The sequence below is a fragment of the Dunckerocampus dactyliophorus genome, chromosome 14, assembly GCF_027744805.1.
Source record: "Dunckerocampus dactyliophorus isolate RoL2022-P2 chromosome 14, RoL_Ddac_1.1, whole genome shotgun sequence".
In the NCBI taxonomy this organism is placed as follows: domain Eukaryota; kingdom Metazoa; phylum Chordata; class Actinopteri; order Syngnathiformes; family Syngnathidae; genus Dunckerocampus; species Dunckerocampus dactyliophorus.
The window spans coordinates 17,225,240-17,247,015 of NC_072832.1; the positions used below are offsets into that span (position 1 = coordinate 17,225,240).

Genomic DNA, 21,776 nt, shown 5'->3' on the forward strand with positions numbered 1-21,776 from the left:
GTAGCTCATTTATCATTTACTCAAAGTAAAAGTTATTTAATTACTTTTTTAGCAGCAGGAGGAGAGGTCTCTCAAAAAGGACAAGAAGATATACAGTAAGTCTCAAAATGGTTGTTTTCAGTTGAAGAAAAACCTTGACAGACTTTACAAAATAAATAAAACATGTCGACACACAACATGTGAAATAATTAAGTGTACAATGTCTCATAAAACATTAAACGATACGAGCACTGAAGTTGGCATCAATTGTAGAGTCTGACAAGACCAAAGTCTCTATATTAGGCACCTTTAAGATGTTTTCAAGACAAAACTGTGTCATTGTGTGATGTCAGAGTACTCTGACTGTGACATAACAAACACGAAACCCCACGACAGTTGCTAAAAAAAGAGATTAAAATACATTTTTGATCGTGACTTCCTATTTTGAGCACTTAGTGCCATTTTATATTGAAAGAGTTTCTCTGAAAGGGTGATTCATGGCTTTCTCATTGAGGAACGAGAAAGAATGTTTCAGCAAGACAGGACTTTTGTAATAGTCTTTATTCAGATATTTGTCAGTCTCTGCTTTATCATCTGCAGCTGTTTCAATGCCACTGCACTTTAACTGACAGGCACATGACCACATTGCGCTGGTTTTCGCTGCTTTGCTGTCCTATCGAGTCTATTTCAAAAGCTTTGGAAATTCGCGACTTCACTCTGTCACAGTTTTTCAAATATATATCAATTCAGAAATCATACTGTTTTGTGGTTGAATATGGCCTATTATTCTTAAAATATGCACATGTAAGCCAATTTTTGCTTAAATTAAGCATTTTCAAGCATAAAAATGGCTAAATGAACTCAAATACAGATTTCTCACAACCGGCACAATAATCCCTACTATAAGCTATTGAGTGGCGCCAAGCTATAACTCAACTCTGAACTCCCAATGTCATTTCCTGTCCGCCCCCCACTCAGCTCCCCTAGCACCGGAACACATTTATAGTAACACACACAAGCGCAAATCTTATTTATGTCTTAAATGTCTACTATATTGGGTAATATGAGTGTGAAGGGGACTACTATTTTATAATAATAATAAAAAAGCAGACACGGTGAGAGCATATTGATAATCTATCATAGAATTAAATATCGCGATAGTTCAATATATTGATTTTTTGTCGCACCCCTACGAGCCACTGTTGCGACCGTAACCTACGCCAAGCTGAAACTGAACTCCGAACGGCCGACATCACTTCCTATCCACCCCCCCGCTCAACTGGCCAAACACCGGAACACATTTACAGCAACACACATAAGCACGAGTCTTATTTATGTCTTAAATGTCTTATTTTCTGTTATTATTTCAACTATAGTGGGTAATAAAGTGTAAAGGTGATTATAGGGGGTGTTATTTCATGTTTAGTTTCAAGTTTCAAGAGAGTTTTATTGTCATGTGCATAGTACAACAGCAGTTATACCATGCAATGAAAATCTTATTCTGTTCATTCTCCCAAGAAAAGAAAGAAAACAAATGAAAGAATAAGAACATAAGAAACATAAACATATATACCAATAAATTAAGCAACAACAACAGATGAGACATTAATACAAGTAAATAATACAAATAAATAAATAAATAAAGTGCTATGAGTGTGTGCGTGTGTTGCGTGCGGCGTGTGCGAGTGCTTCGTTGAGGAGCCTGATGGCCTGTGGGTAAAAGCTGTTTGCCAGCCTTGTGGTCCTGGACTTCAAACTCCTGTAGCGTCTGCCTGACGGTAGGAGTGTGAATAATGAGTGTTGTGGATGTGTGCTGTCCTTGATGAGGTTGTGTGTTCTTCGTAGGACTCTAGATTTATAAATATCTTGCAGTGAGGGGAGGGCTGCCCCAACAATGTTCTGTGAGGTCTTGATCACCCGCTGGAGTGCCTTCCTATCACGTGTTGTACAGTTACCGTACCAAACAGTGATGGAGGCGGTAAGGACACTTTCGATAGTGCATCTGTAGAAGCAACTCAGGATTGTGGTGGACATGCCAAATTTCCTCAGTCTTCTCAGGAAGTACAGTCTCCTTTGGGACTTCTTCAGAATTTGTTGGGTGTTGTGAGACCAGGTGAGGTCCTCGCTGATGTGTGTGCCAAGGAACTTGAAGGTTTTCACCCTCTCCACCTCAGTCTCATCAATAAACAGGGGTCTATGCGGCTCCTTTTCCCTTGTTCTTGGGTCGATGATCATCTCTTTAGTCTTATCTGTATTGAGAAGGAGATTGTTATCACGACACCAAGCTATGAGGTCCGCCACCTCTCTTCTGTATGATGTTTCAACACCACCAGTGATCAGTCCGATGACTGTAGTGTCATCTGCAAATTTAATGATGCTGGTGTTGTTCTGGGAGGCCACGCAATCGTAGGTGAAGAGCGTGTAGAGGAGTGGACTCAACACACACCCCTGTGGGGTCCCAGTGCTCACAATTCTTGAGCTGGATGTGCGGTTGTGGACTCTGACTGACTGGGGCCTGCCTGTGAGAAAGTTAAACACCCAGTTACAGAGGGAGGGAGACAGGCCAAGTGTGAGGAGCTTATTTGTGAGTTTGTGGGGGCAGACTGTATTAAAAGCAGAGCTATAGTCTATAAATAGCATTCTGACGTATGTGTCCTGGCCCTGTAGGTGAGAAAGGGCTGTGTGGATGGCAGTGTTGACTGCATCATCCGTGGACCGGTTCTGGCGATATGCAAACTGTAGAGGGTCCACGGTTGCCGCCGGGATGCTCTTTTTGATGTGGGTCATGACTATCCTTTCAAAGCACTTCATAACAATAGGAGTGAGTGCTATAGGGCGATAGTCATTCAAGCAGGTCACGTTGCTCTTCTTGGGTACGGGCACTATGGTGGTGGACTTAAAGCAGGTCGGTACAGATGCTTGTGCAAGCGACAGGTTAAATATGTCAGCAAGCACATCAGCTAGCTCTGATGAGCAAACCCGAAGTGCACGTCCTGAGATGTTGTCTGGCCCTGCTGCTTTTCGTGGGTTTGTTTTGTTCAGAACCCTGCGCACATCAGCTGATGTCACCATGAGAGGTGAGTCCTGTGTGCTCCCCAGGTTCAGCCACCCTCTCTGCTCATCAGGAGTTTGGGTGTCAAAGCGGGCATAGAACTCATTCAACTCATCAGGAAGTGTGGTTTGGCTGGACGTGGCTACGCTACTCTGCTGTCGATAGTCTGGGGCTCTAATAAGGTTAAAATTGTATTTAGAAGGTCATAAACAGGTTTTCTATGCTCTGACTATGACAATATTTCATTTCTAAATAAGGAATCCTACTTCACTTATCACCTAAATTCACTTATCACAGTTGGGTCTGGAATCATAAATAAACTAAATTAAATGTATGTACTGTACATTTATTTTTTTACATTTTGGCATTGAAACACCTTTGAGCAGGCCAGGGCAACATAATGTGCAATAATATACATCTTTTGTTCAAATGTTTAATTTCAAAATAGATTTAAAAAAATCGACTTTATGTGCCCCAGACACTAAGACTAGACTTGGGAGAGGACGATAAACGCACGTAGCTTCAGTGTTACTTACTGCTGAAGAAGAGGACTGCACTTGCTCATGTCGCCGTCTGACAGGTTCTGTTCGAACAAAAGATACCGCTTGTCAACACACAGTGACAAAATGTGTAAAGATAAGTACTCAGCAGCACAAACATGTCAGCCTACTGACAGGCAGGAGATGGCAGCATTTCACTTTGTGAAGCCTCTCTGCTTTTATTTATTTATTTTTCCTCCCTAAATCAAATTGGAGAGGCTATACTGGGGGTCGAACACGACACAGCGGTCAGATTATGAGCAGCAGCAAGAAGAAGAAGCCCACTGACACTGAAATTGTACAGGTGTCTTAAATTTGTGAATAAATGGCAGATAATAGAATAAATGATTTACAAGACATCACCAAGCACACAGAGCAGAAATAGTGATGTTGTTACATGGCTTCCGTGGACTCATTAAACACCCAAAAGCGCATTTGAAATGCCACATGGAAAGCAATTCTTAATTGTATTTTTTTAAAAAAAATCAACTTAATTTCTGTTGAGCAGCAAGGCAACTGTAAATGAAAGGAAAATTATTACCATAAAATATGCAACAAACCCAAATAAATTATGTATTCCCTTCTTCATTCATAATTCATTGCTCCAGGTCACTCCTTGCTCCAACTCGCTCTCACTCTCTGTTTTAAATTTGTCCTAATGTTATGGAACCCTGTGACCGGAAAATGTCACATGAACAAGCAGAAACAAAGAAAATGGTGCATGTGTTTCATATGCGCAGTGTTTCATGTATTTAATGTAAAGGGTGCTTCCGATTGAAAATAACAGCAGTGATGTTCTGTTCCGAACGAGCTATGTACAACTGCCTAGGGGTGTCCAAAGCACCGCCCAGAGTCCATTTTATCAGCCCGTAGCACATTCTAAAAATATAGTATCACAAAAAAACTAAGAAGAAAAAAAAACAGCAAAAATGGACAAATCAGCAGTAGCTTTGCAAGAATCAAGTAAAACTGTTAAGAAAAAAAAATGTTGTTATCTCACGAGAAAAAGTTTGCGAGAATAATGTCGTAAGACTATGAGAAAAATAATGTCACATTCGTAGCACAAACTTGAAGTAGCAAAGAAAAAAGATGTTATTTTTTTCAAGTCGTAATATTATTAAAAACAAAGAAAATAAAAAATTAAGTTGTAATTCCCAAGTTATAATATTACAAGAGTAACGTCAAAATATGATGGCGATAAAGTCAAAATTACGAGACGAAGATTGTCAAGAAAAAAGCTGAAATGGTTGGAAAATTAAATAAAACAACAGCAGACGTGAAAAAAAACAGCTGTCGTTTTACAAGAATAAAGCCAAAATATTAAAACAAAAAAGTCGTGTTCTAACAAAGGCGCAATTTTACGAGAATAAAATCATAATATTATCCATCCATCCATCTCCTATGCCGCTTATTCTCATTAGGTTCGCGGGGATATGCTTGAACCTATCCCAGCTGACTTTGGACGAGAGGCGGGGTACACCCTGGACTGGTCGCCAGCCAATCGCAGGGCACATATAGACAAACAACCATTCACGCTCACATTCATACTTACGGACAATTTGGCGCCGCCGCTTTACCTAACATGCATGTTTTTGGAAGGTGGCGTACCCAGAGAAAATCCACGTACTCAAGGGGAGAACATGCAAACTCCACATAGAGATGCCCAAAAGCCGAGATTCCCAGGTCTTCCAGGTCACCCGACTGTGTGCCCAACATGCTAACCACTCGGCCACCGTGCTATCATAATATTATGAGGAAAAATAGTTTTAGTAGCATAGCGTTGATAGTGAAAGCCACAATATTATTAAAAACAAACAAACAAAATATTGTTGTTTTTTTTTGGGGGGGGGGAATTATTATTATCCAATAATAATTATTATTATTGGAAAATGAATTAGGGGAAAAACTCATATTATTACAAGAAGAAAATGTACAAAGATTATTTAAGAAGAAAGAAAAGAACAACAGCAAAAATGGGAAAAAATCAACGACCGACATTCATACTAAAAATACGCTTTTTCACCTATATCACAAAGCTGAGATGCAGTTTTTTCTTGAAATATATATAACTTCTTAGCATATCTACATGTGTTGCTTTACAGAATATCAAAGTGCCCCTTGCATCCTTTCATTTTTCCGTATGTGGACGCCTCAGTTTGGACACCCCTGATCTGAAGTCTAGCCTACAGCAGAGAAAAGCCCCTAAGACGACCTTTGTGTGAATGTCGAAAGCTTAAGTAACAGAAAGGACCCAACATCAGCACGAGGCAAGAGCCTTTCATAGAAGAGCCTTGTGATTTAATCATTTGCTTAAATCACAGAGATTGATTAATATGAGAAGCTTTAACCCCCTTCAAAAGGAGCAAACCTTGACCCCACACTTGATCATCGCAGTCGTCTTCCAGTGGAAAAAAAACATATCTGTATAAAATCAGACTTAGCCTTATGACACCGAATAAAATATCAAATAATTCACCCCAGTGGATATTCAGGCACCGCTCCTGTGTTGAATTATTTATAGTACTGTCTGTGCTTGTTCAAATGAGACACAACTTCTCTGCAAGCTGCAGCCTCCCTCTCCTTTGTGTCGCACACAGGAAGCCTTGTGTGAAGCCACTTTCAAATCTTAATGACTCGCCAGCTGTTACAATGGCGTTCAATTGGCATAAGTGAACAAAAACTGTTATTTCATGGTCTGATTCTTTTATGCTTGACTTCTCTCTATAAATGACGTGTGTTTGCGCGCGCGTGTGTGTGTGTGAAAATACACAATCTGCTTCAAGGTGAATGAAACCATTTTCGCCCCAATAAGCAATTTCAAATTAATATGTCTTCCAGTTTTCTAGAATGAAACAGTTACGTTTTGGAAACTGCAAAGTGTCTATAAATATACTGTGCATCATCAATTAGGGATTTCAAATATAAAATAATAAAACTGTATACAGTGTGCAACCACAGTAATACAGTAATACAGTAATAACTCGCCACTTTGCACGTCAAATTTCGTGGCTTCACTCTATTCTGTTTTAAAAAAAATATATATATTAATTAATACAGTAAATCTAATAATCTAATATTAGTTCAAAAACATGCATATTTAAAGATCCATCTATCTATCCATTTTCTATGCTTATCCTCATTAGGGTCACAGGGATAGGCTGGAGCCTATCCCAGCTGATTTCAGTCGATATGTGCCCAGCCAATCGCAGGGCACATATAGACAAACAACCATTCACACTCACATTCATACCTATGGAGAGGTGATTGTTTCCATTACTCAAACACTGAAATATATTATATACATATACATAAAAACATACATACATACATACATATACATAATATATATAAATACAATTTTGAATACAGAAGGTAGAAACATGAGGGTGATCCTGGAAGGATCAGAGTCACATTTCTCGGCGTGTTTGTTTGTCTAATAAAGACTCACTAATTAGCTGCCAAGTTCAGATTCACCATCTTGGATTTATTTCACAGCGTGATTGATTCAAGTAAAACTGTACAATCTCAAGGGGCCTCCTCGAGAAGGGAGAACACCTTGGCACATCATGGCTGTGCTCAAAAAAGTGTCCGTCCCTCTTCTGCTTCCACCAACGGACTATATTCGAGTCCCCATTTGGCTTGGGTTCACTGGTCCGTAGACCACCGGACTGGTGTTTCCTGCTCATAAATACCGCTTATATGGTAGAATAAACATCCAAGCGTTATGGTTGACTTTTAGCCTCACCATTTACAATTGTATTCTATAATACATTGTAGTAGTTGGTCCCCCAGCTGGCCTGTGCTCACACTGAGTATTTGAGCCACAGCCCGTTTGCTTGTACCATCCCTTCTACACTGCTGTTTTTTACTGCAATTTCTACAATTTTGCAAATAATTTCCAGTCTTATTTAGAGTGGATTTTATTATGTCCACTGTGGAAGGTGCTGGCTGTCCTTAATTGCTTGCAAGAGGAGCAATCACATCAATTAAATGACACATATTTGCAGTTTTTTCAAGTGCTAACACAGTAAAATGACTTGCGTAGCAGAGTTACTTACAGTTTTTTTTTTTTTACAGTTGTTTACACAGTAAAATGAAAATTTTTACGCAATTCACTCGAGTGAAGAGAGGGGCGAAGCTGTCAACCGATCACCACCTGCTGGTGAGTTGGCTACGACGGTGGGGGAGGATGCCGGTCAGACCTGGCAGGCCCAAACGTATTGTGAGGGTCTGCTGGGAACATCTGGCAGAGTTGCCTGTCAGAAGGAGTTTTAACTTCCACCTCCAGGAGAGCTTCGACCGTGTTCTGAGGGAGGCTGCGGATACTGAGTCCGAGTGGGCCATGTTCCGTTCCTCCATTGTCGAGGCAACTAATCAGAGCTGTGGCCGTATGGTGGTTGGTGACTGTCGTGGCGGTAGTTCAAGAACCCATTGGTGGACATGGAGAACGACTTCCAAAGAGATTGTGGACCACCATCCGCCGTCTCAGGAGGGGGAAGCAGTACACTCTCAACACCGTGTATGGTGGGGATGGTGTGCTGCTGATCTTGACTCGAGACGTTGTTGACCGGTGGAAGGAATATTTCAAAGGCCTCCTCAAGCCCATCAACATGCCTTCCAATGAGGAAGCAGTGCCTGGGGACTCCATGGTGGGCTGAGGTTGCCGAGATAGCCAAGAAGCTCCTCGGTGGCAGGGGCCCGGTGGTGGATGAGATCCGTCCGCAATTCCTTAAGGCCCTGGATGCTGTGCTGTTCATTAATTTTATGGACAAAATTTCTTGGCGCAGGCAGGGCCGTTAAGGAGATCCGGTTTGGTGGCTGCAGGATTGAGTCTCTGCTTTTTGCAGATGATGTGGTCCTGCTGGCTTCATTGGGCCATGATCTTCAACTCTCACTGGATCTGTTTGCAGCCAAGTGTGAAGCAGCTGGGATCCATGGTTCTTACCACCATATCTGGGTTGGGGATGAGATACTGCCACAGGTGGAGGAGTTTAAGTACCTCAGAGTCTTGCTCACGAGTGTGGGAAGGTTGGAACGGGAGATTGACAGGCGGTTTGGTGCGGCATCTGATGTGTACTCTGCATTGGTCCATTGTAGTGAAGAGGGACCTGAGCCGAAAGGCAAAACTCTCAGTTTACCAGTTAATCTATGTTCCTACCTTCACATGAGGTCATGAGCTTTTGGGTAGTGACCGAAAGGACAAGATCATGGGTCATGGGCCAAAGTGAATTTCTCTGTAGGGTGGCTGGGCTCTCCCTTAGAGATAATGTGAGAAGCACTGTCATCCGGGAGAAACTCAAAGTACAACGGCTGCTCCTTTGCATCGAGAGGAGCCAGACGAGGTGGCTGAGGCATCTGGTCAGGATCCCTTCCGGATGCCTCCCTGGGGAGGTGTTCAGGGCACGTCCACCCGGTAGGAGGCCACGAGGAAGACGCAGAAATTGGCTGGAGATCTATGTTTCTAAGCTGGCCTGGAAAAACCTCAGGATCATTCAGGGAGTATCTGGACGAAGTAGCCAGGGATTCCCTGCTTCGGCTGCTGCCCCAGAGGATGGATGGATGGAAAAATACAATCAAATTTACTGCATCAAAAAGGAGTTACTCATAGAAAAACTGACAAAAAAGACATAATTAATTACAATTGTGGAGTGATAAAATAAATGCATTCATAATAATAAGAAATTCTTGAAATTGATAGTTTTTTAAAATTAGTCAATTGTCATATAGCCTTACAATCTGCAAACAAATTTAAAACTTTCTTCAGCAGTTTTTGTTTTTGCACATCAGCAGTTGCTCTTATCATATATGTTCACGTAAATACAGTCAAAAATGATTAGACCACCCTTGCTTCTTCAGTTCATTGATCCATTTTAATGCCTGGTACAGCTAAAGGTACATTTGTTTGGACAAATATAATGATGATAACATTTGTAGGTTTTCTTGATATTAACCAAAATCACTTCTACATGAATAGCTATAGCATTGTACTGACAAAAAATTGAACTCTTATGAGCAATTTTTGTTGTCATTGTTATATTTGTCCAAACAAAGGTACCTTCGGTTGTATCAGGCATTAAAATGAAGAAGAAACTGAAGAAACAAGGGTTGTCTAATCATTTTTTCCCATGACTGTATGTGACAAATGAACAATAACAGTCACAACTCAATGTGATTGCCTGTTGCAACTTCCTTTGTATGTTCCCCTCTTAACAGACTTATCCATAACTTGTGCTTCAGATTTGGGGTTGTCTTTTCTACTTGTATGAGCTTGTAATGCATCAGTTCGTTGACGTTTTTGTCCCATTTATACAAATTTATACAATTTCTACAATGCGCAGTGGGCCGAGAAAAAAGCAAGCCATGTTTTAATAGTAATTGTTCCCATTACATTCTAAACCACAGGCCGATGGCACAATAATGTTAGTTGTTGACTTGTTTGCCTATTTTCTTTCTGCTTGCTTAATTCTTGTGCCACCTTTGATGCATCTAATGTATAAACATCAATATGAATATGCAAAGCAAGTCAAAGGGAGCACTCATTCCCACCCACTGAAGGACAGTTAGTAAACACAGTTATATCTCACACACACACACACACACACACACACACACACACACTGTTCTCCATGGGTCACCTTGAAGTCCAAGAGAAAAATCTGGAGTCATTCTTATGTCAAAATAAAACGCCCATGTACTGTATTGTAGACTTACATGCATGTATGTATTTGTGTATATATATTGTATAATATTGTCTTAACAGCATTTTTGAGTCAAGCGTGAACAAGATTCAATCTGCATCAACTGAACAAAGAAAAACAATATGCAGTCCTCCCTTGTTTATCGCAGTTGACCTGACCACGATAAGTGAATTTACGCAAAGTAGGATTCAATATCAATAAATGGAATAGTTTCGTAGTTATAGCATAGAATACCTGTTTACAATCTTGTAAATTTAAGTTTTAAACATTATTAGAGCCTTCTACACATGAAACAACAGCCGGATAGTCACGTTTACATTTGTGTTACCCAATATAGTAGCTATAATAATAGACAATAAGATATATTAGACCTAAATAAGATAACAGACTCAAACATTAGCAGTTCCTTGTGTTTTTTTTTCTGGACAGCGTACCTCTCGTGGTGGCTATTATCTATTATATGTGTCACAGTAAATGTGTTCCCTAGTGGGCCTTAATGGCGGGCAGTCAGATGTGTAGAGTACAGAAAGTGACGTCGGCGGTTCAGAGTTGAGTTTGAGCTTGTTATGGCCCCGGCAGTAGCCCGTGTTATTATTAGGATTATTATGTTCTTATTATTGTGCCTGTTGTGAGGTAATTTAAACATTTTCTGACAATCATGTCTGTCCTTTGTCTCACCGAACACCAACACCTCATGGCCAATGTAGAATACAGTAGTACAGTTAAATGACTTCTTTTGCTTTGTATTTGTATTTCAGTTCATTTAGTCCTTTTTATGCTTGAAAATGCTTAATTTAGGTCAAGAATAAGTACAATTTGCATAAATATGCACATGTTGAACTAATAATAGGCCATATTCAACCACAAAACAGTGATCATTTATAAAGTAATTCATGTTTGAAGAGTGAGGCGCGATGCTTGAATCACGATGTAGCGATCCAGGGACAACTGTAGTCCGCAGGATGTGGAAATAAAAGTGACATGCAGTGAGGCAAATACTGTATCTACTGTATTCACTTGGCTTTGTAGAACTTACAGTGACGCATCATGTATAAGGTGGAAAAATCCTCACAAAATGAAGAAGCGATAGTTCCATTGACCGACAGCAGACAACAGAAGAAGAAGTGGCATAGTGTTTTGCACATTTCCCTCACAACTCTAACCTGGCTCTAGCTCCGGTGTGGAGTTTGCGTGTTCTGTTGGTTTTCTCACACAAACTTTCTCCCGCATCCTAAAAAACACGCATGTTCAGCTAATTGGAGACTGTTGTGAGATCATTCAGACCTGCAAAAGACTGCTTGTGTGCCTCACTGAAAATTACAGTAACATTTAGTGACACCTAGGGACCAGTGTAGAATACTACATATCTTCGCAACATACAACATACAGTACATCCATTTTGTATTTTAGTTCAATGGGCCATTTTTATGCTTGGAAATGCTTAATTTAGGCAAAAAGTTGGTAACATTTGCTTAAATAAGCATTTTTTGACTAAAAATAGCCTGTATTCAACCACGAAACAGCATGATTTTGAAAAACCGTGATAGATTGAAGCCATGAAATGGCAAGGGACTACTGTACTATGTGTATGATGGTGACACTATCAGCAGAGTAGTACTGTTGATTACTGTGTTTATACTGCATCATATTGTGAACCTTGTCTAATATTCGGACTCTCTCATGTAGCTAAATAAGGTAAGCATCCTTTGACAGCATGAGAGTTTGCAGTAGTAGTGAGGTACTGTTTTATGGTAAAGTGGAAGCAGAAGTTCCAGTGGAATGCAAGCTTGATCGACAGTGGAAAAGGAGAAGTCATTAAAGTGAGTAGCTTTATAATTTTCGTTTTTGCAGTGCGGTGCTACAAGTAACTTTCTCAAATGAAAGCTTTAAATTGGAAGACAAAAAGAAGAAGAAAAGAACAGACAGTTGCTCAGAATGTGCAGCATGTCGAACTCTGCTAATTATTTTTGACAAACAGCCTGTGTTAATGTAATCACTGTGCTGTTGTAACAGCATAATCACGACTGCTTGGTGGGATTTGTCCATTTGGGTGCAATTAGAATGACAAACTGAAAAGCCTCAGCCCAAATATGACCTTGAAAAGATTAGCACAACATGAACAAATAATGCATCAATTATATTCACGTTACACAACAACACCCTGCGTGAGAGCTACTCTCTGTCCACAAACAAAAGTAACACAGTTTTGTATATTTTTCTAAGGGAAATAAACAGAGATTATTTTTATTTACTGTACCTAATGGTTGTCATTCTTAATGTTGATATGCTTGAGCTGATTTAATGTGACGCATGTCTGCATGTCAACACCACCCCAACCCATCCATCAGCACTCTTACCATGCTCCATAGTGTGTTTTTTATCGCACTCACCTTGCACATGAATAAGGCCACTTGGCTCTGGTCCCACCCCTCACACTGCTCTCTGGACGGCAGGTTCATTTTGGTCACAGCGGGGATGCTCTAAGCTGAAGTGTGTGCCTGTGGAAGTACAGTAATAGACTGACCTGTCACATCCTGCAGCTCCAGTCCTCTGCTTCATTACAGAGAAGAGCACAGTGGGAGGTCACCTCATTATTACACATTGCATATCCCGAACTAACACAGCAATGCACGGGCTTTTCAAAAAAACCTACGCCGAGTTTGCACTGATGCATCCAAGCACTGGAAACGGGAAGCCTCTTTGTGTCAGATCGTACTCCCGTATTCCGCCCTTCTTTCCTGGCAACCTCCTGTTTTAATAGCTCTGTGTATTTTACTGGTGGAATTTATGATGAAAACCCTGGAATTTTCCATACTCTACCTTCCAGTCATTCCTCGCTACATCGTGTTTTAATGTCGCTCCCTCACTCTATCGTGGTTTTTCAAAAAAGGAATTACTCAATAATAACTGTTCCGTTGTTGACTATGGCCGTTATTAGTCAAAAAAATATTGAAATGCAAGTCATATGTAGTATTCTGGCCACAAGGCATCAGTAATGACACAAAACATTGATGAGACATGACATGACATTACTTTACCATTGGCATGTCCGACATCCATCCATCCATCCATTTTCCATGGCGGGGCATGTGGGGGCATGCTGGAGCCTATCCCAGCTGACTTCGGGCGACACCCTGGACTGGTCTGGAATGCATTCTTATCTCAAAACATCCATGTGAGCAACTGGAGGTCAGCTTGGTCACCCATCTATGATGTCATCATAATTCTCCAAGTCTCAAAATTGTTAACACAAAACATGTTTTACAATTACAGTTTTAGGTGCATAAAACAATTGTAAATTCATATAAATGACAAATGAAAGGGATAAGTGAACATTTCAAGTTGCTTTTACCCTCACTGAACCCGTTGCTATGAGTTATTTTTGAAATTCAATTGTGTTTCTCAACTTCTTTGTCAAAATGCTGGTGCTTGCAATTTTCTTTGGCTCCATTTTGGGTTGCTTTGCAGCCGTGATCAAAAGAAAAGCAGAGACTTGAAGTGAGAAACACTACTGAATTCAAAAAATAACTCACAGCAAAGCACGAAGGTGGTGTCCGAGTTGATCTCGCTGCCACATCGTGTCTTGAAGCAATCACGTCTTCAGCGATGGCAAAAGTGACTTTAAATGTTCATTTATCCCTTTCATTCATCATTTACATGTATTTATATGCATTTAGGAGTGTTTTCTATAAAAAACTATAAAAATGTGTTTTGTGTTACTCATTTGGACACAATATATCCATTTTAAGCTACCTACTTTAGCCAAACATTTTAAAGAAGTTGAAACAATTATATTTTTTTGAAAACTTTCTGATCTCAAATAGGATTTGTTTATGCATTATTTCACTGCCATTTTCATGCATTTTCTTCAGTGAAAACATTTCCTTGGAATGTCAACCGATCCAATTTGTCCACTCGGATGACAACAAATGGGAGCGTGTTGGTGTTAATAAATACAACATAATGGGAGATGATTGTGTGCATGTGCTTAGTGTTGCATTAAATAACATCAATTGAATTCTGTCTAATGAAAGCAACTTTGCAATTGTGCCACGTGCATTTAATATAGTACACAAAAACACACTGAACCTTATTTCTTTTATTGTCTCAGCAAAGCTGTCAGCCGTAAAATGTAATTACATCAAGTCTGCTGGCTCTTTTTCCTGAGGCCGAAGGGAACTAACACACCAAAGCCGTCATGTCTTGTAGCATCAAGAGGCCTGATATTCAATTATTGTCTCACTTCAATCTACTGCGCTGGCTGGTGGTGAGTAGATTACAGACATTTTTCATTTATATATGTATTTCTTTATATATTAACTTGACAAGCCTCAACTGAAATCCTTTTCTTAGAATTTACATACTCCCACTCACACAGCACAAACGAACAGGTCACTAACTCAAACAACTACCTCACTCACGATGCGAACAAAAATAACACATATGCAGTAAAATAAACGTTTACGCACAAACATACATGTCAAAATTTAACTCATAGCTAATTGCCGCAAGGCATGCTGGGTAACTTGCCGTACTCTTCTCTGCAAACCGGCTACACTATTATTGTTTGGATTGGTCCAGGCACAAAAACTAATAGGTTAAGATGGGTAAAATAGCTACAAATAGTTATTGAACAATGTCATTTAGCATCCACATTGCTACTGGGACAAGTCAGTTGGGAAATTGGGTTCACTGCAATTTCAGACATCGCTGCAGGGAGTAAAGGACCCATTTGTCTTAGTGATGTTGAAATTTCATTGCTCTCAATTTTGAGGCACCTTCATCCCCCGCTGAGTGATTGGATGGCGGGGGTAAACTGTTATATTAGCCAACTGTGCACTGTGACACCCTTTAACCCTTATAAGACCATGCTAATGAAAGCAGTCTAACCCATTCTGTCAATCTAGCAGAGGCAGGATGTGCATGCAAAAGTGGAGAAACTATTTGATTAAGAATCAAATCATGATTTTTTTCTTTCAGGTTTAGTCGGCCCTTTTGGAAGGAATTATAGACAAAAAACAATCCACTGTACAGTCGTCCCTTGCCACGTCGTACTTTGAATTTTGTGGCTTCATTCCGTCACGATTTTTCAAAAATATATTAATAATAGCTGCACAGCGGCTGAGTAGTTAGCATGTTGGCCACACAGTCAGGAGATCGGGAAGACCTGGGTTTGAATCTCCGCTTGGGCATCTCTGTGTGGAGTTTGCATGTTCTCCCTGTGTGTGTGCGTGGGTTTTTTCCGGTTTCCTCCCACATTCCAAAAACATGCATGTTAGGTTAAATGGAGACTCTAATTTGTCCATAGGTATGAATGTGAGTGTGAATGGTTGTTTGTCTATATGTGCCCTGCCATTGGCTGGCGACCAGTCCAGGGAGTACCCCGGCTTTCACCCAAAGTCAGCTGGGATAGGCTCCAGCATGCCTGCAACCCTGGTGAGGACAAGCGGCATAGAAAATGGATAATGGATATTAATTAATAAGTATGTGTGCCATGGTTGAAAAAAGTAGAAAAATGCATATTTAAGTAAATTTCACGTTTTTTTGCCTAAATTAAGCATTTCCAAGCACAAAAATGGCTTAATGAATTAAAATACAAATATAAGCCATTCAGAAGATGCATTCAAAGATGTAGTCCTCCACACTGGTCACTAGGGGTCAGTAATGTTACTGTAATGTCCGGTGACACACACAAGGATCAGACTTGATTGCAGGAACAACAGGCTTTTATTGCAGGTTTGAATGGAATCTCACAGTAATCTCACAAAAGGCGCAATAATCCCCAACACAGGCTACGGTTGAGACCATAACCCATGCCGAGCTAAAACTCAACTCTGAACCCCTGACGTCACTTCCTGTCCTGTTAGCATTGGAACACATTTACAGCATCACACATGAGCACGAGTCTTATTTATGTCTTAAATGGTTTATTTTCTGTTATTATGTCTCCTATATTGGGTAATATGAGTGTAAAGGTGACTATAGGGGTGTTATTTAATGTAGAGAGGGCTCTAATAATGTTAGTAAACCAGAAGGTCGTTAACAGGTTTTCTATGCTCTATGAAAATATTCCATTTATTAAGAAGGAATCCTACTTCGTTGATATTCACTTACCACGGTCAGGTCTGGATCCAGTTAAACAAGGTATATAATTAAACACATAGACTTTAACTGTAAAAATGCTGCCTTTTTTTAGGAGCGCTTTAAACATCTTGCTGGTTGCTTTGCAATACATGCATGCTACAAATATTATAAAAAAAAGAAACTGAATTTGACAGGTTTTTACGAAATTAAACACCCATAATGTACATAAGCAAAGGATGTGGGATTTACAATATCAACTAAGAAATACAAGACATTGTTTTGCAATAAAGCAAAAACAGAGCAAGCGAGCGACAACACGGCGAAACACAAAAACAAATAAAATAAAATAAAATATCACTTTTCTGCAGAGGTTGCTTCTCTGACCCTCTCCATCACATGATAACCGTAATGACCCGTATATTACTAGAAAGTCCCTCGCTTCAGAAACCACTTTAGTAATTAGGTTAGTTCAAGACTTGCGGTAATTTAAAAACAGCATCACAAACTTAATGGGCCGTATATTGCCCGCGGGCCGTAGTTTGCCCATGTCTGATCTAGGGACATTCCACAAAGGCTCTCATTTTCGGGAAGATGCTAATTAAAGTGGTGGAGCAGATGGTACAGACTTGGTCTGGACATATTGTGTGAGCGAGTGGCAAAATAAACTGGACATGGCAGGACAGATGTGTGAGGTGACCACAATTCAGACAACTCCCATGTGGGAAGCTTCACCCCCTCCTTGAAAGTCTACCTGGAAGTAAAACTTTTGAGTTGATTTTTAGAGCAGGACCAAATCAGCCCTGCTTCCTCTGAATGCATCTTTTCGCCAAACAAGGCCATGGCAAACGTTTGAACAATAACACCCCGCCACCAAACACTGCAGGTGTTTCTGCAAAACACCAAAACTTTAACATCTGCTGCCAGAAGCTTTCCTGTCTACCAGCAACTGTCACACTGCAAGGGGAAAAAACAACGGGTACATGAATGCAAGTTTTTTTTTTCCTGGATGGAAGTCACAAGAAGATCACTAAAGCTGCAGAAACGTTTTGCATATCCCTGAAAAGATGTACCAGGCTGCCATTATGCCTTGTTTGAGGAAGAGGTCAAAACCAGCGAGCGTGACTGTCCCCAGGCATGAGGTGAAGTTTGAGGAGGTCAGACTGTACCTGGTGGAGAGGAAAATGGGCTCCAGCAGGAGAGGCTTTTTGACACAACTGGCCCGGTCAAAAGGCTTTATTGTGGATGACATCCTCAGGTTTGGCAAAAAAAAGCTATTTTGATACTCTTTAAATGTGTATTTGTAACAGTCCACATGCAGTTATTCTCCGGGGATTGGGTCATCAAGCCATGTGATACTTAGAGCTACCTGACTTATATCCAGTCATGTGGCTGGTTACTGCTTTGACATAACCTTTTATTATGTGTACAATCATATGTACCATTTATTTATTAATAATTCAGCATTCACGCCCACATTTTCAGATTTTTGTTTTCCCCTCTAAAGGTAGGCCGTGTTTTTCCACAGAAAAAAACATCTTGTTCAGCCTAAGGCCGTCATCATTGATAAATATGTGATAATACAGGTCAAATGTACAGCATACGTGTACGACCTTTTAGAAAGCCCACAATTTTGACATGTTTATGTCTTTATTAGCTGTGATTGGCTGGCTACCAGTCCAGGGTGTACCCCGCCTGTCGCCCAACGTCAGCTGGGATAGGCTCCAGCATGCCCCCGCGACCCTAAAGAGGAGAACCGGTATAGAAAATGGATGAATGAATGTCTTTATTGGGGTTATCAAAGTTAATGCGTTAATAACGAGTTAACGGGTATTCCCTTTAACGGCACTGGGCCCACACCATAGTTCGTGGAAACGCATCGCAGTTGATGTGGAGCCACAAGCAGGAACAAAAAAAAAGGAAAGGGTATTTTGAATGATAACTTTAGCTTCAAAGCCCTGGCAGATAGATGGCTCTCTTGACAAGACCAAAGGTATTTGTATCTACTGTCGTTGTTGAGTTGAGTTGTGACGTAGTATGTCGAGTAGTCTCTAATGCCAGAGACAAGGTACTGAAGCGCTGCAGGTAATTTTTATTGTCATTTATACAGTGGTACCTTGGCATATGAGTGTCCCAACTAAGTGTTTTTTAGATGCGAGCTGCCTCTGAGCTGATTTTTTTGCTTTGAACTGCGAGCTAAAATTTGGGTTACGAGCTGCCAGTTACCGGCAGGCATAGCCGAGGACAGCTATTTGTGGGCGAAAGTGACCGAGCACACACACAGCGCTCAATGAGATGGTAAGTAAGGCTCACGAGGGAATTTATTTGTGTTATTATTATCATTTATTAGCAATTTATTAGCGTTTGTTCTTGAATTGCTGTGTTTGTCAAAGATGACAGAATAAAATCTGCAAGTTGAAAGACCAGCGGTGTCAAACTTCTGGGTCGTTGAAGTCACCAGACTAAGGCAAGTGTGATAAAGTGTGCGTAAAAGAGTGTTTTTGTTAGTGTATGTCTCTGTAAGAGCGTGTTTGGAAGTATAAGCTATAGCATGACTGCACTACAGTATACGGGCGCAGTCCAGCATCTGTAAACTACTGACTGTTCCTGAGTAGAGCACTCTATTTTTTGTAAGTTGCCAAATTAATTTTCCTAACACCCTGTTTTCATTCCACTTAGTTGTGTGTTTTTGCAAACCTTTATTTGTAATGTTAATCACATTTATATTTTGTGATAATGACATTGGAGTGATGGACAGTTTACCTTACCGATGTCTACTTGTTGTATAATGTGTTTGTTTTTTATGCATTGAGGTCCATTTTGTGTTCAACTGTAAAAAAAAAACAAACTCAGAATAATTAATAAACTAACATTTGCATAAAACAAACATATACTCCAGCATCATGCTGATAGGTGTATTCAAAACTTTAAAATGATCTGTCAAAAGGTACACTTGTTATAGATAAAAACTTCTATCTGCGATTAAATATGTTTTAACTATGGACAAAATGCGATTAATCACGATTAAATATTTTAATCGATTGACAACCCTAGTGTTTATGCTTCACTGTTGAGATGTCGCACTTGAACACACCATAGTTGTGTGCTATGACTGGCTACTATATGACTCCGATTCCATCTGTTCATTCATCAGCTTACATTATCATTCGTGGCCTGTACTGATACATGTTATACTTTAAATGCGTTTAATAAATGTGTGAGGCATATTTCGGGTGTAAACCTAGTGTGTGCCTGTTGTGAGAGCATTCAAACCTGAAATAAAAGTCGGTGGCCGGTGTATAATACTGCATATTATCACATCTGAATCACTTATAGTTGTATTTTCATTCATTTGGCCATTTTTATGTTTCAAAATGCTTAATTTAGGCAAAAAATATGTAAAATTTGCTTCAATATGTATATATATATTTTTTTACTAATAATTGGCCGTATTCAACCACAAAACAGCATGATTTTTTCATTCATGTGTTGGTGAAAAAAATGCGACAGAGTGAAAAGTGTGCGATGGATTAATGTACTTTTAAAGTATGCCTCCTCTTTATGCATAGAAAATGGTTATATAATAAAATACCATCTATAACCAATGGCACAAATTCAGATCACATCACAGGTTACAAAACATGTTTTAATATGCTTAAAATAATATTTGACTGATAATGTTCAATAGTGCAAAAATAAATTTAACATCTCTGAAATGAAAATAATGATAGAAATTTCTTTTTAATAGTACAAAAATCGGCCTGTCAGAAAGTAGTACCTCTCTTTTCAAGTCTTACTGGACAAATAACTAAAAAATATGAAATCCTTTTAGCTATATTAATAGATTCGGTTCAGTTAATGGCCCAATGAAAACCCTGACATTTTCATGACTTTAAAAAAACCCAACAAAACAGGACGGCCAGGACAGGATGTCAAACAGGTCATGTCCTGGGAAAACAGGATGCTTGCTCACCCTATCATTAATAACTGGTGGAAGGAAGCGATCACATTGGTGGGTCTAACAGCTGCTTTTCTCTCATGAACAGAGAACGGTGAGACATTTTGAAGATGAGCCTGTTCACTCCCAACTTCAGATACAAGACGTTTGGAGCCAAAACCTTGGAAGAAACTGCACACAGAAGTTTTCATTTAATGAGTTTGTTGAAAGTTTTCCACCAAGTTGCACTAAAGAAAACAACATACTTCGTGAAGTTTCTAACCACGATCCAGTTTGTTTTGAGCTACCTGTGGATGCCTCAGGCCTTCATTGTTCTTTTCTCACTAGTTGAAAGTGCTCTTACATCCTAAACTGTGCACACATCTGTGTGATCTAAAAGAAAGCATCAGAGTCAGCTTGCGTTTAGGTGATGTGTTGAATTGTGTTTACAGTACAAAAGGCACATTACGCTTCACTGTTTGCGCCTCTTTAATGACTTTATGTCTTGATATCTATATCTTGATAATTCTCTCAATGTTATGTTGTTGCGGTTATAGCAGTACCGTAGGCTCCATGTAGTGTACGTATGCTGTTATTGAAGGGTCCTGGTGAGTGTTGTGCGACCATACGCGTGTGTGTTTGTGTCTGGCAGCCGCGTGCCAGCTCGCCCATGGCAGCATTCCCAGAAACACAGCTTGAGCGCTGCTTCGGTTACACTCTGTTTGATACAATAGTTTGAAACCAACGGCAGGAAATAGAGCGTGCGCGCCTCAAACTGACGTTAATGCAGCAAGCTGACAAAACTGATATCAGCTGCAGTGTGACAACAACAGCGCACGTTTCTGGTTTTACACAAGTTGGAGGCACGCTGCCCTCAGCATATGGCTGGATGTGCTGTGTGAAGCCCTCTGTGGGTAACATGCCCATACGTTCATTTGACTTTGTTACAAGATGTTCAGTAATAAGTTACAAGTATGAATGATTCCGTAATACATAACCAGGTGCACTCCTTTTATTTTTTCTACACTTCCTACAGGCTTTTCAATCCTTGTTATCATATAGATGTTTAAAACATCTAAAAAAAAATGGGTGCAAAGGGTAAATGAGTAAAACACATCACATGATTCATTAATTCATCCTGTACGCTGCTTGTCCTCACCAGGCTCGCGTATGCTGGAGCCTATCCCAGCTGACTTTGGGCGAGAGGCAGGGTACACCCTGGACTGGTCGCCAGCCTATCGCAGGGCACATTCCATTCACACCTATGGACAATTTAGAGTCGCTAACTAACCTAACATGCTCATTTTTGGAATGCGGGAGCAAGCCGGACTACCCGGAGAAAAGCCACACACGCACGGGGAGAACATGCAAACTCCACACAGAGATGCCCAACAGGTTCTGAAGCGGAATCTAATCTAATAATTACAACAGTCACTTTTATTACAAATGTTGATCCGAAATCAGAGGAGAACGTCAACATCAAGCTCAGA

The 21,776-nt window shown here is 40.1% G+C and overlaps 2 protein-coding genes across 2 annotated transcripts in view; one reads left to right on the forward strand and one right to left on the reverse strand.

Annotated features, from left to right (window-relative positions):
• Nucleotides 1–12,767, reverse strand: part of blnk (B cell linker) — a 30,908-nt gene extending 18,141 nt beyond the window's left edge. The window contains exons 1-2 of the mRNA XM_054799362.1: nucleotides 12,659–12,767; nucleotides 3,568–3,614 (exon numbers count right to left, since the gene is read on the reverse strand). Of these exons, the coding sequence (XP_054655337.1) occupies nucleotides 3,568–3,614; nucleotides 12,659–12,727 (116 nt within the window). The 5' untranslated portion in view covers nucleotides 12,728–12,767. The remainder of the gene's footprint in view (nucleotides 1–3,567; nucleotides 3,615–12,658) is intronic.
• Nucleotides 12,768–17,416: 4,649 nt separating this feature from the next.
• dntt (deoxynucleotidyltransferase, terminal) overlaps nucleotides 17,417–21,776 on the forward strand; it is a 113,974-nt gene continuing 109,614 nt past the window's right edge. Inside the window, exon 1 of the mRNA XM_054798802.1 lies at nucleotides 17,417–17,607. Coding sequence (XP_054654777.1) covers nucleotides 17,417–17,607 — 191 coding nt within the window. The remainder of the gene's footprint in view (nucleotides 17,608–21,776) is intronic.